This window comes from Abramis brama (genome assembly GCF_963993115.1).
Source record: "Abramis brama genome assembly, chromosome: 22".
In the NCBI taxonomy this organism is placed as follows: Eukaryota; Metazoa; Chordata; class Actinopteri; order Cypriniformes; family Leuciscidae; genus Abramis; species Abramis brama.
Window position 1 is genome coordinate 28425187 of NC_139984.1, and position 18290 is coordinate 28443476.

Here is an 18290-nt window from a genome sequence, read left to right on the forward strand (position 1 = left end):
TATTTTTATAAACTGTTGTAATTATTCTTATTTCTTTTTATTATTTTAATTTCTTCTATGTAAAGCACTTTGAATTGCCACTGTGTATGAAATGTGCTATATAAATAAACTTGCCTTGCCTTGCCTTGCCTTGCCTAAGTCTTGTCTGGAAACAAAGCATCTAATTCTTGCAATATTTTTTAGATGATAGTATGCTGATTTAGTTATTGCTTTGACATGACTACTAAAACTAAGGTCTGACTCTAGTGTCACACCAAGATTCCTGACTTGATGTTTAGTTGTTTGACCCCTAGAGTGAAGGTATGCGTTCACCTTGAGAACTTCATCTTTGTTTCCAAATGCAATAACTTCAGTTTTGTCTTTGTTTAACTGAAGAAAGTTTTGACACATCCAACTGTTGACTTCGTCAATGCATTGGCACAGGGAGTCAATGGGGCTGTAATCGTTAGGCGATAGGGCTAAGTAGATCTGTGTATCGTCTGCATAGCTGTGGTATGCAATTTGGTTCTTTCTCATTATTTGGCTCATTGGGAGCATATACAGGTTGAACAGGAGTGGCGCAAGAATTGAGCCTTGAGGGACTCCGCATGTCATGGATGTCCACTCAGACTTATGGTCTCCTATACTCACATAATAACCTCTCCCATCTAAGTATGACCTGAACCATTTTAGGACTATCCCAGAAAGCCCCACCCAGTTTTCCAGCCTGTCAAGAAGTATGTTATGATCGACAGTGTCAAATGCAGCACTGAGGTCGAGTAGTACGAGCACTGATAATTTGCCTGAATCAGTATTTAAGCGAATATCGTTTATTATCTTTATGAGCACTGTCTCTGTGCTGTGGTGCGGTGCGGTCGGAAACCAGATTGAAAATTGTCAAAGTATCCATTCGAGCATAAGAATTTGTTCAGCTGATTGAAGACAACTTTTTCAATGATCTTGCCTATGAAAGGAAGATTTGAGATCGGTCTATAGTTGCTTAATATGGTCTTATCCAGATTGTTCTTTTTCAGGAGGGGCTTGACAACTGCAGTTTTCAGGGAGTTTGGAAAACTCCCAGAGAGAAGTGAGGCATTTACCACTTCTAGAAGATCTGCTTCTAAACTGTTTAACACACTTTTGAAAAAAGATGTGGGAAGTGTGTCAAGGGCGCAGGTTGATGTTTTAAGGTGCTGTACGGTTTCTTCCAAAATTTTGCCATCAATTTCTTTGAAGTCAGACATAGTAACTACTTTCTCAGGTGGTCTGATCTGTCTAACCCCAGGGCAACTCAAGGATGTGCTGATCACCTTTCTGATATTATTGATTTTCTCAGAGAAGAAAGAAGCAAACTCACTGCACTTGTTGTCTGAGAGCATTTCACTGGGAATCTGGCTTGGGGGGTTTGTCAGTCTCTCTACAGTAGCAAAAAGAGTGCGTGTGTTGTTTAAATTACTGTTTATAATATTTGAGAAGAAAGTCTGTCTAGCTTTGCCTAGTTCCATATTAAAAGCATGGATGCAGTCTTTGTAGATGTTATAATGGACTACAAGTTTTGTCTTCCGCCACATGCGCTCTACTTTTCTGCATTGTCTTTTCATATTTTGCACTGCTGTTGAGTTTCTCCAAGGTGCTTTTTGTCTGCCACTCTTCTTCCTGACTTTAACAGGAGCAATATCATCAATTACAGTTTTAACTTTTGAGTTAAAGGAATCAAGGAGAAAATCAACAGAGTCTGCAGATAAGCACTGTGCTGATTTGCTGAAGTTAAAATTAGGTGATAAAAGGAAATAAAATAAAGGAAATAAAATATAAAAAAATAGGAGATAAAATGTAAAAGCGATAGAGCAACGCGCGGAGCAGTAAGCAAGAGCGTCCGAACAGTAGCTGAGCAGGAAGTGCAAAATATATCAACATTGTCACAACCAAACATATCAACATTGTCACATTCTTTACCCTGCCAAACACTCAGAGAGTTGTCATGGCATAAATAATATTTTACAGTGTCACTGTTTTTACTGTTATTTTGATCAAATTAATGCAGCTTTGGTGAGCAAAAGACACTTCTTTTAAAAACATTAAACAAAATCATACCGACCCCAAATTCAAAACGCAGTGACTGTTCCATCCACTGTAAGATTAGTTTGACCCATTAGTCAAGTAGTCAGATCTGTATCCTTCCCAGCAGTGTGATGGTGTAGGATGTTCAATGTGATTCCTTTTAATTCACTTCAGTTTAACCTAATTAACTCACTGGCATGAAAATTGCTCAGTATTGCCAAAGTGAGGTATGCTGTGACTGTGTGTGATCTGCTCCTGTCTCTCTCTCTGTGTCTCTGCAGGTATAGTTCGCACGGCGGTCCCAGATATGGACAGAGAAGCTCAGGCGCAGTACCATGTGGTGCTCCAGGCAAGAGACATGGGCGGCCATCAGGGGGGTCTGACAGGGACCACCACTATCACTGTGCACCTCAGTGACGTCAATGACAACCCACCGCGCTTCACTCAAAGTGAGTCACACAACCAGCTCTGCTCCAGAACCTCCAAACACGTCTGTCTACTGTAATCCACTTCACTCTTCTGTTCTATTCTGTTCTATTCTATTCTATTATATTCTGTTCTATTCTGTTCTGTTCTGTTCTGTTCTATTCATAGTCTAGTCAAAGTCTAGTCTAGTGTAATTGACTAAGCTTTGTTTTATTCTAGTTTTATTCTACTTTGGTCTGGTCTATTCTAGTCCAGTCTAGTGTACTCTGTTCTAGTCTAGTCTATCTGCTTTAATCTACTTCACTTTACTGTTCTATTCCATTCTATGAAGGATCATATATGCTCAACTCCACCTTTCTATTCTATTCTATTCTATTCTATTCTATTCTATTCTATTCTATTAAATTATGTTCTATTCTATTCTATTCTATTCTATTCTATTCTGTTTTGTTCTGTTGTAATTTAATCTGCTGTACTTTTATTACTCTATTTAATTTGTAGTAATCTGTCTAGTTGTCTAATCTGGTCTAGTCTAGTCTGGTTTACTCTGTTGTAGTCTATGTTGTAGACTTGTAAATCAATTCCACTTTACTGTTCTATTCCATTATGTTCTATTTAAGATATTCTATTCTGTTGTAATCTAATCTGCTGTACTTTATTACGCTATTTAAGTTTATTGTCATCTGTCATAGTCTAGTCAAGTGTAATTGACTAAGCTTTGTTTTATTCTAGTTTTAGTCTACTTTGGTCTGGTCTATTCTAGTCCAGTCTAGTGTACTCTGTTATATTCTAGTCTAGTCTATCTGCTTTAATCTACTTCACTTTACTGTTCTATTCCATTCTATGAAGGATCATATATGCTCTACTCCACTACACTGCTCTATTCTATTCTATTCTATTCTATTCTATTCTATTCTATTCTATTCTATTCTATTCTATTCTATTCTATTCTGATAATCTAATCTGCTATACTTGGTTACTCTATTTAATTTTATTGTATTATGTTCTAGTCTAGCATGTCTGGTCTATCTAGACTAGTAAATTTAAAGGGTTAGTTCACCCAAAAATGAAAATTCTGTCAGTAATTACTCACCCTCATGTTGTTCCAGCCCCGTAAGACTTTCGTTCATCTTCGGAACACAAATTAAGATATTTTTGATGAAATCTGAGAGCTGTCTCACTACTTCATAAGCTTCTAGGCAGTTTCATTCTGCCGGTCCAGAAAAGTTAGTAAAAACATCGTTAAAATAGTCCAAGTGACTACCTTAAGTGATAAACCTTAAGTTTATCAAGCGAAGAGAATACTTTTTGTGCGCAAAAACAAAAGAAAAGAAGAAGATGACATAGATGGGTCTCGATGTAGTGTTTAAAATGGTTCTAAAGTGTGCATTTCCTGGATGTCCGAATCGTGAGAAACCAACGAGAAAACGTAAAAGTGCCTTACCAATGCCACAAAATATCCTCACACTTTCCCATCAAATGATCGTGAGCGTCATCTTCTCAGTCCTCGCGCATGTGTCGTAGCGCTCTCGTGAACTCAGTCAGAGGCCCACACAGAAGAAAATCAATAGTTGAATAAAGTCGTTATTTTTTATATTTTTATATATATATATTATGTTCTAGTCTAGTCTATCATATTCTGCTCTCAGTCTCACCTAGTGTTCTCTGTTCTGTTCCAGTCTGTTTTGGTCTGTTCTAGTCTAATTTAGTTTCTGAGAATATGAACTCAGAATTCAGTAGATATTTTGTTAAAGATCAAGGAGTTGTGGTGTGGGCTTTTCATATCCCTATCAGCATGTACGCTGTACGCTGTCCATTAGCTGGTAATGACACACAGTGCACTGTTTGCTAACATCACAAGCGCTGTTTCCACGTCCGCGGTTAGACTAACCAGCAGGAAGAGAAGACATGTGGGCGTTCAGATTTGTGTGTGACATGATGTAACCTTTTGAAATGGATTCATGCATTATTTCTCTTCTGCTTTAAGTCTCTCTGTCCTATTTTCCTGACTGCACTTCTGTCCACTTGTTAGCCGCAGCAAGCTTATTACACGCATACTATTCATGCTGCGGATGTGGTCTTATTGCTGTAATTGATTGACAGCTCAAAGACGTGAGTGGTGGTTTGGAGACTGTGGGTGTGATGTCAAGACATGAGGGACTGACTTGCGTCTGCTGTATTATATTCTGTCTGATTGGGATGCGATCTTATCAGTCGTACACTAGAGAGTCATGACGTACACAATTACTTAGCCGCATAAATCGTATCCCCAGTCAGAATTTTGCGAAATAGATTATTTCCCTTGAAATGTGTAATACTATTAGTTGAATTTTGCGGCGTATCATATTTGATGTGCTTCAATTATAGATTTACTCGTGTTCATCGGCTCCCTGAATCAATCTCTCTAATCACAAGCGTTTAAACCAACTGTTGTTTGTTTCTTTCACAAAAATGTCCTGTTCTGCCCTGAAAAGATGTATATAGAAGACATAAATATTCACATAAATATCTTGTTTATAAGTTTTACATACACTTGGTTGTTTAATATGGCATGTTGCCTTCTTGAGCATCAATAACGGCAATACAGAAATTTCAAAATGCATTAAATAATTTATTTTTTTACTGTGCTAGCTATTCATACTTTAAACTCTATATTAGCCCCATAGGTTTGTGATTTAAAGCCAACAGCAGTTTAAAACCTAATGGAGTGATGAATTTGTCTCATCTTACCATCTGAGTGTAATCCTGAATCTGCAACCACTGCATCCAATTACTATGAGAGAGCACCATCTCTCAAATTTATAGGGAATTTGCTGTCATGAATATGAAGAAGATATTTGCATCTGAAGATGAAATGGTAATGCATTTATGTTATCGTGTTTGTAATACAATTCACACTGACTTCATGTTATGGGAAGTAAAAAGGGTCTTCCATAGACTAATCAGCACTTATGGCTGTTTTGATTAATGAGGTGACACAAAAAGGAGGCTGGTCTAAGATTGGTTGTGGTTGTTGATGGATTTTGCACATTTTAAAAACATTAAATTATGCATAATTCACTGCCGCTGGTTACCCAGTTAAAAAAAAAAAAAGTTTATAAAGTTTGTAATATGAAAAATAAAGTTTGCTTTAATGTAGCATATCAAGTAAAAATCATAAAATAAAAACTTCATTAACACCCAATACTGCTCAACTAATATTAAATATTAAAATATTAAAACTGTGCATGACCCACTAGTCCATGCTTAAAAATTACAGCCTATAAGGCCAATTAAAAAATTAGATAATTAAAAAAAACATGCCAGAGCATTAAATTGAGATATTTCCCCCCCCCCCTTTCCTGGATTTATAATTAAAAGAAGCAGTACTGGACCCTCCAAGTAAAAAAAAAAAAAAGTGTTAAATTTTTTTGTTAATTCTTGGGGGTCTCTTAGCACTGATAACAAACCAGTTAATTGTCTTTTTGAACTATTCATTAAAAGAACCGTCTCGTAAGAGTCATTCGTTTTGGGTAACACATTGATCGCACTCTATAGTTTTGTTTCACCTAAAAGAACCAACTCATTAGAGTCATTCATTTGGCAATCGGAGTAGCATGGTTGTGCTGCCGCTGTATGTATTTGATTTGCTACAAAGAACTGTGTCATATTCGTTCAGGAATCAGAATACTGTGATTGATTAGAATTACTATGTATTTGATTTACAAAAAAACAAACCGGTATATATCAGCCATTTGTTCTCTAATCGAACTAAACTGGTCACATTGTAGAAATATTGTACAAATGAGCTTTGTTTAATATTTTGTGTTAGCATTTAACTTGACTGACTTGTGTAACGATCACCAGCTGGAGTGCCCTTGAGAGCCACCAGAGGGCACTCCACATAAGACTCTCCTATTCACTCACAAACTACAGTTCCCATAACTCACTGCCTGGACTCATCACTGATCACATTCACCTGTACCTCATTCCCTGATTGCATTCACCTGTCTCATCCTGTTAGTCTGTCTATTTATACCATGTTCATTCATTCACTCACTGCGAAGTCTTGTTGTACTGTTAGTCTGCATTTCCGAGCATTTTCCCTGGTTTCTTGTCTGGTTTTTGAATTTCTCGCCCTGGTCCCTGGATTACTCTCTTGCCTCTGGTCCCTGCCTGTTTTGTTAGTTTGTTTCTTTATTTGTTTGTTTGGACTGCCTACCTGTGTTTTGACCCTTTGCCAGTACTTTTGATTACGCCTTTGGATTACCCCTTCAATAAAAGCTGCACTTGGATCTCTCCCTTCGTGTCTCTGAGCAGTTTCATGACAACTTGATTCTTCTAAATGAGTGTGACGGTGGATTTTCCAGACTAAACTGACCATTTTGTTTTGCGCTATTTGTTATTTGCTTTTAGTACACTGCTTTACCGAAACTTGGCGACATAAACAAAATAAGGATGCGTTTATGCACCCGTAAAATAAGGGATATGCATTTAATGAAATTAATTTGTTTAATGAATACATCAAATCATTTAAAGTAGCATATCATGTAATTAAGTCAATTAAATTTGTAATCATCTGTCGGCTTTAAAGAGACACCCACTCTTTCGTTGCACAGAAGAGAATTAATCAGTTATAATGTCACACAGTGATATACAATGGATAGAGAGCATACTACTGCGGTTACTATTTCTGGCATATACAGATACGGGATAGATCATAAGAGTATGATATTCTGAGTTCAGCTGATGTGCTCATTTGCACATATGAGAACTGAACTGCATGATCACAGAAATACTGGTTCAAATACGGCCTGCATGATTTATTTCTGATCCTGTTCCTCTTCTTTCTCTCTATTCCTCCACTGTCCAATATAATAAATGACAAAAAGGGCTATAAATAAGATGTGGGGACACACGTTAAAAAATGTTTAAAAAGTGGTAAATCAAATTTTCCTCTCAGCACAAGTTTGGTATTGTTGTAAAGCGCAGCATTTCAACTTTGTGAATATTCATAGTAATTTCTCAATGGCATGAGTCTAATGAGAACTAATTTTCTTATTTAAACAAAACGATCTTTCAAAGCGATCCCGATTTACACATATACACAGAATTACAGTATTTCAAAATATCTGTCTAGTGAGTATTTACGCAAACATTATCTGTTATGTCTTAAGTGAACGTTGGGTTAACTGTTGGGGAAAAACATCTGATGTAAAACATTATATTACATGATCCGTGCTGTACAGTAGGTCGGACTGTCTGTTGGTCTCATGGAAAGGAAGTTGAATATATATTTTTCCTATAGATATTTGGTTTTGACTTGGTGTGTGCCAAATTTGGTGATATTACCAGGGATTTAAGATATGGTTGCTTGGTGATTTTGTTTTGGAACCTTTAACTCGATTTTTCTCAAAATTGAGTTTGCTGACTGTATCGACTTCAAACAGGTGTAGCTCAGTAATATTTTTTTGATTCCAACAAACCATACATCATTTTGAAGGTTTTTTAATAGAGAATGTGAAAATAACAAAAACTCATTTTTGAAAATGTGCTCATTCCGACTCATTTTGCCAGCACGGGTCACAAATGCAGCCGTAGTGAGCACAAGATACTTCTTACAAAAACAGATTCCAAACTTTTGAATGGTGTAGTGTAAACTGAATTTATATTGAGTATTAAGTTTTACGATTAAAAGAGACAGTCGCCTGTTTGTTTACTCTAGAATGTGCATGCCCATAGACCAGCATGAAAAATACTGATTTTTGTGTGTGATTTAAGCTAAAAAAGATGCCATCGTTGTCAGATTTCATTCCAGATTTTAAATAATTAAATAAGTATGCAAATGTTGGTGTTTCTCCATTGAAATAGATAGCTGTACTTGCATGATTGAAAATAGCCTTATGAGTATGATCCCTGATTAAATTTGCTTTAAAGGAAAAAAATCTGATCTTTTAGGCTTTTCCAGTGAGTTAAATCAGGTGCATGAGATTAGGAAGCCATCTGAACTGTGTATTTTTGCGCCAGTGATTGTGTGTGATGATCCTACAGGATCTGACAATGATCACAGAGTGAAGTCACTGAGCATCTTAACCTTATCCTGCACGTCTCTCGGGAAGCTGTGCTTTATTTCCAGGTCTGGCCTGTGTGTTACGGACGTTGTTTTCTGGTGTGTGGATTGAATCCCGTCTCTCAGCAGGAACTGATTCACAGTATTGTGAAAAGTGTTGCTGAATCTCTCAAACAAGCCTTGTGCCCACTGACCCGTGATGACTGCTTTCATTCTCCGTGCAGCTTTCTCGAAGTGCTAAAAACCTCAGCGCTGGGTGTTTGAAGGAGAGATATGAAAGTGTGGTTAGGTGTCGTGGGGGTGGGAAGCATCTGTGTGTACATGTGGATGAAGTATTTGATGTTGTCTGTAAATAGGACGCTTGCGGTATGTGCTGTGTGTGTGAGATATCAAAATTTGAGAGGTGAGTTTGAGTGACTGTGGATTTGATAAGGCTTATGGGTTTCTGTCAGTCCATATCTGTCGACTTTAATAAATGCGTGTGCGAGTGAGTAAACAAAGCCTGAAGCCATTCACAGCATCTGAGTCACCTCTGAGCAAGAGAGGTCCGGCGAGTTGGCGCGAGTCTGAGACTCGTAACTCAAAGCGGCCCTCCAAGTTCAACAGTTCTGCTCATTTTGGCGATATAAATCACCATCCAGAACAGCTCAAAGCTTCTGTAAAACACCCGCAAAAACTCTTGATAATAAAGGTTCCAAATAGGGTCTTTTGCAGCGATGCCTTAGAAGAACCATTTCTGTGCCATTAGCCGCGTTTCCATTACAGATTTGCGTAAAACTTAGCAAAACTAGCGATATTTTCGAAATGTTGATAAAAAACGATTGTGAAATGACGGTGTTTCCATTAACCGATGTTATGCGACTAAAACGTAATTTTTTCCTCTTGCGATAAGTCATTCCAAAAATCATGGCGACGGATGTTGGTAGGTTTATGTATATCCCAGCCACCGCACTAGCCATTATTTTTAATCAAAGAAGACGTATGCATGTTATTCAAGCATTAATGGCAAGGAAAGGCCCTTATACTTGGAGCGGCACATACGAGGTGTTTCTCCCTCATACTGTAATTGTGGCATTTATTTGTTAGAATCCAGTATTCCTGTAATACTTTTGTTTAAAGGTCTATTTAGGCTGAAACATTTTTTGTCACAGACAGCAAACATCTCCTCACTATCCGCTAGCTGCCTGTCCCCTGAACACACTGTAAAGAAACGCGGTCTCTGTAGACAGCCCAGGCTCTACAAATGGCAACAAAAACAAGCTGGCCCAGCCTGGACCACGAAACATAACAAACAGTGTTCCGGCCAATAACCGACAAGAATGATTTGGGGGTGGGGGTTGGGGGGTCTAGACTAACGTTAGAATTATATTCTCTTGAATTTTCATATGGCCGACACACGACCAAAGAGACGACGTTCCAATGAACAAATAGCAAAGAAGAGGGAAAAGGAGAAGGAAAAAGCAAAAACCAGAATTTACACCGGAAAAGCCTGTTTCAGGAAGCACAGAAGGGAGGGGGAGGGGACGGGATGAGGAGGAGGAGGAGGGAGGGTCGAGCTAGCCTCCGTTTTGTTTGACAATACTTCGAACGTCAACAAGAAGCGACGCCACCCAACATTGCTTAGAGCACCTTTAATAAAGAACTCTGTCTCATCTTCTGTCTAAACATACCGCGCCATCTGTGTTAAGTGGCCTAATCCTTTTTCGAATTGCCTGAAAAACCACCGCATGCGGGCATAAAACCTTTTTTGCGATATATGGGAGTTTTTGCGAAAGTGACGTGTTTCCATTGGGTGTATTTTCAATTTCAATTTGCAAAATTTGAAGGGTAATGGAAACGCGGCTATTGAGGAACCTTTCAGTGAACATTTCTTAAAAGAACCATTATTTTTCTTAGTGTGAAGAACATTTTTAATAATCTAATGCATTGATACGCAGTCACAAAAGCTTATCGTTTGCATGTGTTTTAAGTATTGCGGTTTAAATACAAGTGAATTTAAACCATTGAAGCTCAGTTAGCAGCGTCAGACAACTTATTTCGCTATATGTACGCGTTCTCTGAGAGACTGTTTCTCAGCACTGTCATAGAGCGTGAGAGCTTTTTGCCAAATTATTGGGCTTGAACGGTTAAATACACATACTTATGTGTCGAAGTGACCATGTCTTTGCAAGTAAACACAGTCATTAATGTCTTAAGTGAATGTAAACAGTTGAGAAAGAAAATGTATAAGTATATTGGATCCTTGCAGTCGGTCTTAAAGTGACAGCAGCCTAATATACCTGCTGTCGTAATTAATGTTAATCAAACAACAAAAAATTTGAAAATCTCTCTTTTCTTGACTGGAATCACTTTATAACTTTAATAAGAATACATGTATATTTAATTTACACAGTGAAGACTATGCTATGCTTCTTTATATATTTGATATATAAAAACTTATTTATGGAGTACAATTTAAAACAATTTATGTAGTATTTCTTATTTCTAGTGCTTGAAGTTGTTCAGGTAAGTCTATTTAATTTGTGTCTTTGTTTTCTTTGCTCTTTCTTTATCACTGTTTACTTGTCTTCAGTAAGCTTGAGAGGTTTTTTTTCTTAGCCTAGTATTAGTTTTTTGTGATATTGAAAATGGTGACAAGAATGATGAAATATGAATGGAATCAAATATTTTTATATCATAAAAACCTTATTTAAAGCAAAAAAGTAAGTACAGTATATCGTGATATATATCGTTATCGTGAAATAAGATTTTGGTCATATTGCCCACCCCTTCTTTTTCCATTATAAAGAACCTTTTTTGGAATGGAAATATTCCAGGGATATTGAAGGTTCTTAATGGAATCATAGATGCCAATAAAGAACTGTTATGCTTCTAAAAGTGTAAAGAAATTTTTTTTTTCTTCTTCCCTGTTAAAAAATACAGACGCCAACAAACTGTTTTTCCCTTCTAGTTTTTGAGTGATTCCCAGCATACTTTTTCGGGTTTGTCTAAACTTTCTGAAGTTTACAGAAAAGATTAAAATGCTTGTGTTTGTTGCATTTGCCGGGTTTGGTTCCGGATCGCTGCTCGCTTGCTCGTTTTCCACCTCGTTAGTCTGAAACAAGGAAGCAAGCAGCATTGTTTACAACAACAAAGATGTTGACCCCGTGAACTCAGAATTAGAGTTTTGTGTCTTTTAATGTGTGCTTGTTAGCTTTTAGACTAGTGTAGCTACACGAAATACACATTTAGCAGATGTTTGTGTTTAAAATGCTCTGTTTCTGTCTCTTCTGGAAAAATAGACCTCTAATACCACTGCTGACTAGCAAGAAGCAAATTGTAGAGTGACCTTTAATCTTTAAACTTGTCATATGTGGGTGTTTCTTCAGTTTCAGGCACTTTAATGTCGCAGGGATTGATTAAAAAAAAAAAAAAATGATTTCAAAAATATTGTCTTGGAAACTTGACCATACCTTCATAATTTATTTTTGCTGCCTTTCAAATGACTTTTATATGTTGATTTTATTGTATTACCCTGGTCCCAGGCCTAGACTTTTAATCTTAAAGTATAAAATCCATTATATAAAGTGTTTACAATAATCTAAATCAAAAGTGACATTTATAATGTTGGAAAATATTTCTATTTTAAATAAATGTTGTTCTTTTGAACTTTCTATTCATTAAAGAATCCTGAAAAAATGTATCAGTTTCAGTTTTCAACATTGATAATAATAATAAATGTGTCTTGAGCAGCAAATCATTATAGTAGAATGATTCCTGGAGGATCATGTGACACTGAAGACTGGAGTAATGATGCTGAAAATTCACAGGAATACAGTAAATACATTTTGCAATACATTCACACAGAAAACAGTTGTTTTAAATTGTAATAATACTTTACAATGTTACTGTTTTTACTGTATTTTGATTTGTGGCAGACTTGGTGAACAGAAGAGACTTTCAAAAACATTACAGAAATCTTACAGACCTTAAACTTTTTAACATATACATTATCTATGACATTAGGCTTAACCAGATAACACAGTTTTATTTAAACACTGTAAACCACACCGTTCAAGAGTTTTTAATGTCTCTTCTGCTCACCAAGGCAGCATTTATTTGATCAAAAATACCGTAAAGACAGTAATGTTGTGTAATATTAAATAATGCGACTCATCCTTGGGGCTAGTGATGTGCCCTAAAGTATACTCAAACAGTATAATAGCCAATGATTAGTGATATTTATTCCAAACACAACAATGATCTTTGATGGCGAACGCTACGACGATTGCCTGTTGTTGGCCCTCTGAGAAACGATTACGGTATATAGTGCTTATCATAATTATAAAGTGGATTACGGTGCTGATGATGCTCTTGACTATTATCAGCGTTCCAGAGATAATGTTAATCTGTGTTACGTTTCTTTCAGAGGGCTTCGGTCTGTCTGTGGAGTGCAGGGACTATCCGCCTTCCCGATGGATTCTCTCTTCAAAATCCACGCGATTAATATTTCATTTAAAGTTCAGAGCTTTCTGCATCAGTACGCAGCAAAATCACAGCTAAAAGATACAGCTTGGAGACCAACAATACATCTTCCTCCCTCTCCCTCCTACATGAATACACTCTTTCTGCCTCCTTTTCCGTTCGTTTGCCGGCTCTCCTGCTGCTGTTCCCTCTTTTGTTTCTTTCTATCTCTCCCCTAATCTCTCCTCATCCCTTTCTCCTCCTCAGAATAATACACAGTGATAATACACTGTGCAAAGAAGCCATATTGTATTCCCACAGTGTGTTTCTGTGATCATCTTCTCTTGGCTGCACTCAGCTTTAATGAATGTTAGGAGTTATTAGCTGGCACAAACTGCCTCTGGTGAATCACACTGTCTCAGCCTTTGTTGTTTGCATGATTCATTTTCTGTTCTGGAGCAAATTTGGCTCTTAAAAGAAGCAAGGAATCATCAGTGTCCTGCTTTATATTTCTATCACACTCTCTTCTTGGACCTTTTCAATCCTGTCTCTTTGAAATTCTCTTTCCAAAAGCATGTTTGGAATTTGTGGAATTCATCATTTTAGTGTTTGTGTAGCAGTACTGGAGTGATCTATCTATTTATCTATCTATCCATCCATCCATCCATCCATCCATCCATCCATCCATCCATCCATCCATCCATCCATAGTGGCGCTTACATCACAGTTATTGTTACTCATATTTGAAAATTAGAGATTGATTCAATTAAAATAACTAAACTAAGAAACCAATCTAAATTAAAGAACTAAGTAAAATAAATTTAAGGAGCATAACTCATATGTTTGTGCTATGGGCAAATGACCCCGTATGTCTTGTTGAGGAGAGGTGCACTGTTACTTTTGTCAGCAGTCAGACATACAGTATGACTTTTGCCTTGTGGATGATAAAACGGATGGAAAAATTCAGACATGCATTGTAGCGGCACCCAAACCATATTTTGGGTCCAGAATATCACTTCTTTGACTTGATCCGGTAAGCAACCACCCAAAACCCCCTAATATCCAAATAAAAGTTAACTCAGAACCCTTTGGCAACACATTTGTTTTTATTACTGTGATTGATCATGGTATAAGATATGATGTGTGTCTCTAGTGTGAGATGAGAAACACTTTTCATTCTGTTATGGAATGCAGTAGATTGCCTGTGTTATTTGCTGTCTCTAATTAGGTTTAAACAGACTCAGGCAGGTTTTTTCTTCTTTCATTTTTGGCCCATGATATAGCCGCTGCATACAAAGACTGTAGAGCCAGTTATTAAACTGCAGAAAAAATCTCTATGTGAACAAAAGGCAAGTTTTTTTTGCAGTGTCTTTTTATGGAAGTCTAATTTTGGGTAGAGGTCAAATGGATTTGAAAAGCTGTTGGATGGCTGTAGGGGGCTTGCCTTGCGTATCTGATGAGATTAATGATGATGTTCTAATTTTATGTTATCGGCATGTTTTGCCTGATTATTTACTTCACCCTCTCGATCTCTGTCTCCTTTAGGTATGTGGTCGTTTTCGGTGTCTGAGTTGGCCGTCCCCGGGGTGGAGATCGGTCGGCTCTCAGCAACAGATGCAGACCTGGGTGAAAACGCACGGATGGACTTTACGATCGTGGACGGAGAGGCAGGGGACACTTTCAACATAACTGGATTGAACCAAGAGGCAGTGATTTTGTTAAACAAGGTGGGAGTGGTGAAACAGAAATACCTACAGTAATGCTGTTTTCTTCCATGCTTCCCAAATCAGAACTAAATCCAATTTTATGGTTTATCTGACTCAAAACTGTTAGTAGTTTGTAGTCTTAACAGTGAAAACTGCATGAATAGTGAATGAGTGAGTGGGTTCAGACACACCATATGTATAAATATGCATATGAGCAAAGATGATTGCAAACGTTCCCATTTTTTTGTCCTCTTTTTCTCCACAGACATTCTCTTACGTCTTTTGGCATCATAATGCTTACATTAGTATGGCAACCAATGTTGCTGCACCAGATATGGATTACATTAACTGTCTGGACAAATGGATTCGATTTCATTACTTGCAAAATGACAGTGCAAATAGTCAATCCCAACGGTTGAGTGTGGTAAATATACAGTGTTAGAAAAGCCATATTGGGGTGGGCTCTTTTGAGTGTGGCTAGTGAGCAACTACTTAACACTCCCTAGCAACTGCATAGCAACCGGTGTTATTTTAGTATTATTTATATTTTATATACTGTAGTATTTATTAATATTTTGAATTAGCTTTTATTAGCAATATGTTAATCCAACCAGAACACCTATGCAACTGCATAGCAACACATTAAAAACACTCAGAACACCAAGCAACCACATAACAATGTAAAAATGCGGAAAATCCTAGCAAACACACAGCAACGCGCTAAAATGATCAAAACACTCTAGCATGGCAATGTTCTAAATCCATGCAGAACAACTTAGCAGCCCTATAGCAACACCCTGGCAACCGCCCAGAACACCCTAGCTACCACATAGGAACATTCTAGCAGCCATTTAGTGCACTAAAAATGTGCTGAAAACGTCTCGGTTATACATGGTAACCCTTGTTCTCTGAAGGAGGGAACGGAGACATATGTTGGAGTGACCGAATGAAAGGGAACCCAAACACCCTTGCATAGCAATGTTCTAAACCCATGCAGAACACCTTAGCAGCTGCATAGCAACACCCTGGCATCCACCCAAAACACCCTAGCGCCAAATAGCAAAACATTAAAAAAAAACAACAACAAAAAAAAAACACTCAGAACACCCTAGCAACTGCTTAGCAAAGCTTTAGTCTAAACCACCCAGAAAACACTAGCAACCACACAGCAATGTGCTAAAAATGCTCAAAACACCCTAGCATAGCAATGTTCTAAATCCATGCAGAACAACTTTGCAGCCAGATAGCAACACCCTGGCAACTGCCCATAACACCCTAGCTACCACATAGCAACATTCTATCAACAATTTAGTCCACTAACAATGTGCTGAAAACCCTAACAACCTCAAAGAAGCATGCTGAAAACACTCAAATCATCTTAGCAACTGCAAAGCAACACCCTGGTATCTACCCAGAGCACCCTAGCAACCACATAGCAGTACATTAAACAAAAACACTCAGAACACCCTAGAAACCACATAGCAACATTCTAGCAACCATTTAGTGCACTAAAAATGTGCTGAAAACCTTAACCACCTCAAAGCAACACTTGAAAACACTTTCAACGACTTAGCAACAACATCTTAGCAACTGCACAGCAACACCCTGGCAACCGCCCAGAACACCCTAACTACCACATAGGAACATTCTAGCAACCATTTAGTGCACTAGAAGTGTGCTGAAAATCCTAAGAATATATTAGCAACTGCATAGCAACACCCTAGCAACCACATAGCAACAAATGAAAAAACACTCAGATCACCTAAGCAACTGCATAGCAACACCCAGGCAACCACCCACAACACCTCAGCATTGTGGTAATGACTTTTGGCACTGGCTTTGTAGTTTCTTCAGAAAATTAAAAACTTTAATTGTATTTTTGTTGTATTTATTTTAAATAGTGAGAGGGCAGAGGGAAAAGCAAAGCATTTAACAAAGAAAGAAGGTACAGAAGAATGAATCACAAATTAGTTAAATTGACTCTGAGTTCAAATGTAAATGAGGATAATCTGCACCACAAACGTCTGCCAGCGAACATGCATATTAGTGCTGGTGGAAAGAGAATGTAACCTGCGGCGTGAGAGTGAGAGACCTCATCACAGCACACACAGGGAGCCATTTATTTAAATACAAACTTTGCAAGGATTGAAAATGTGCATTTCACATAAAAGGACTTTGTGTGGTGCCAAGTCACGCGTAACTAATTGAAAAGTGAAGAGATTCCACCTTTTTTGCCGAATCAAAATAAGCAAGCTGGATAATGAAAAGCAAGCTATTTTCTGCCCTGGTAAGTGCTTATAAAGACGTGTACGTGTGCGCGTGTGTGTGTGAGAGAGAAAAAGTGTGATTGTGTGTGTGTGAGAGTGAGTGAGTGAGTGATCCTTACCCATCTGATCCTCAACTCAATACTTCAATGACAGGTATGTGTGCTAGTTAAAGACACAGCCAGAACAAACAGAACGAGGAGAGGAGCAGATAAAAAGAAAAACAGGAAAGAGCAGGTTGTGAGGAACAAGATGAATCAGAGACATGGGGGGATGAGGAAAAAAGAGTGCATACGAAAAGCAAATTAGATAGAGGGAGAGTGAAGGGAGACTAATGCTGCTGAGTAACAAGGGAGAGGAAGCGAGTGGAGATGTTGATTAACAGACGGCTGTAGTTCAAGTGACAGAGCTTGTTTTGTGTGTGTGTGTGTGTGTGTGTGTGTGTTAGTGGCTCCCAGCACTCCTCATGCCCACTGCTCCAGTACAGCGACACCACTACACATTAGATACAGTCTTTCAGTGTGTCACCACACGCTACATTCTACACATTTGCAATGTTTTATTTTTCCCATGAAGTCCACTTATACTCTTAGTTATGAGTGGGTGTTGTGACCCAAATCTTGTATCACGACAGTATATGATAAAGTTATTTTGTCTCCGTCTGTCTGTCTGTCTATCTATCTATCTATCTATCTATCTATCTATCTATCTATCTATCTATCTATCTATCTATCTATCTATCTATCTATCTATCTATCTGTCCATCTGTTTGTCTGTCTGTCTGTCCGTCCGTCCGTCCATCTATGTCTGTCTGTCTGTCTATCTATCTATCTATCTATCTATCTATCTATCTGTCTGTCTGTCTGTCTATCTATCTATCTATCTATCTATCTATCTATCTATCTGTCTGTCTGTCCGTCCGTCCGTCCGTCCGTCCGTCTATCTGTCTGTCTGTCCATCTATCTCTCCATCTATCTATCCATCTATCTATCTATCTATCTATCTATCTATCTATCTATCTATCTATCTATCTATCTATCTATCTATCTATCTATCTATCTATCTATCTATCTATCTATCTATCTATTTGTCTATTTAGTTTTTCATGACTATTTTCCACTTTCTCTTTGATTCTTTTGGTCAGAAACTACGCTAAATATGCAAATGCAGATGTAAACTCTTAGCCAGTGCTTTTCATGCTTACGTTTCAGAATGCAACAATGCATGAAATTGAGCTTCGGTAGCCAGAAGCGTTCCCCACTGCACCTTTAAATTCTCTTTATGTTATGTAAATATGGTTGGTCATGTGTGCTCATGTCACTCCCGTTTTACTTGACGCCTCCTTTAAAGTCAACATGACAT

General features: G+C 37.8%; 1 protein-coding gene across 1 annotated transcript in view; it reads left to right on the forward strand.

The window, feature by feature from the left end:
* The window catches only part of cdh24a (cadherin 24, type 2a), an 80110-nt gene that overhangs the window by 45576 nt on the left and 16244 nt on the right, over nucleotides 1–18290 (forward strand). Inside the window, exons 5-6 of the mRNA XM_084098960.1 lie at nucleotides 2322–2489; nucleotides 14504–14685. Coding sequence (XP_083955086.1) covers nucleotides 2322–2489; nucleotides 14504–14685 — 350 coding nt within the window. The remainder of the gene's footprint in view (nucleotides 1–2321; nucleotides 2490–14503; nucleotides 14686–18290) is intronic.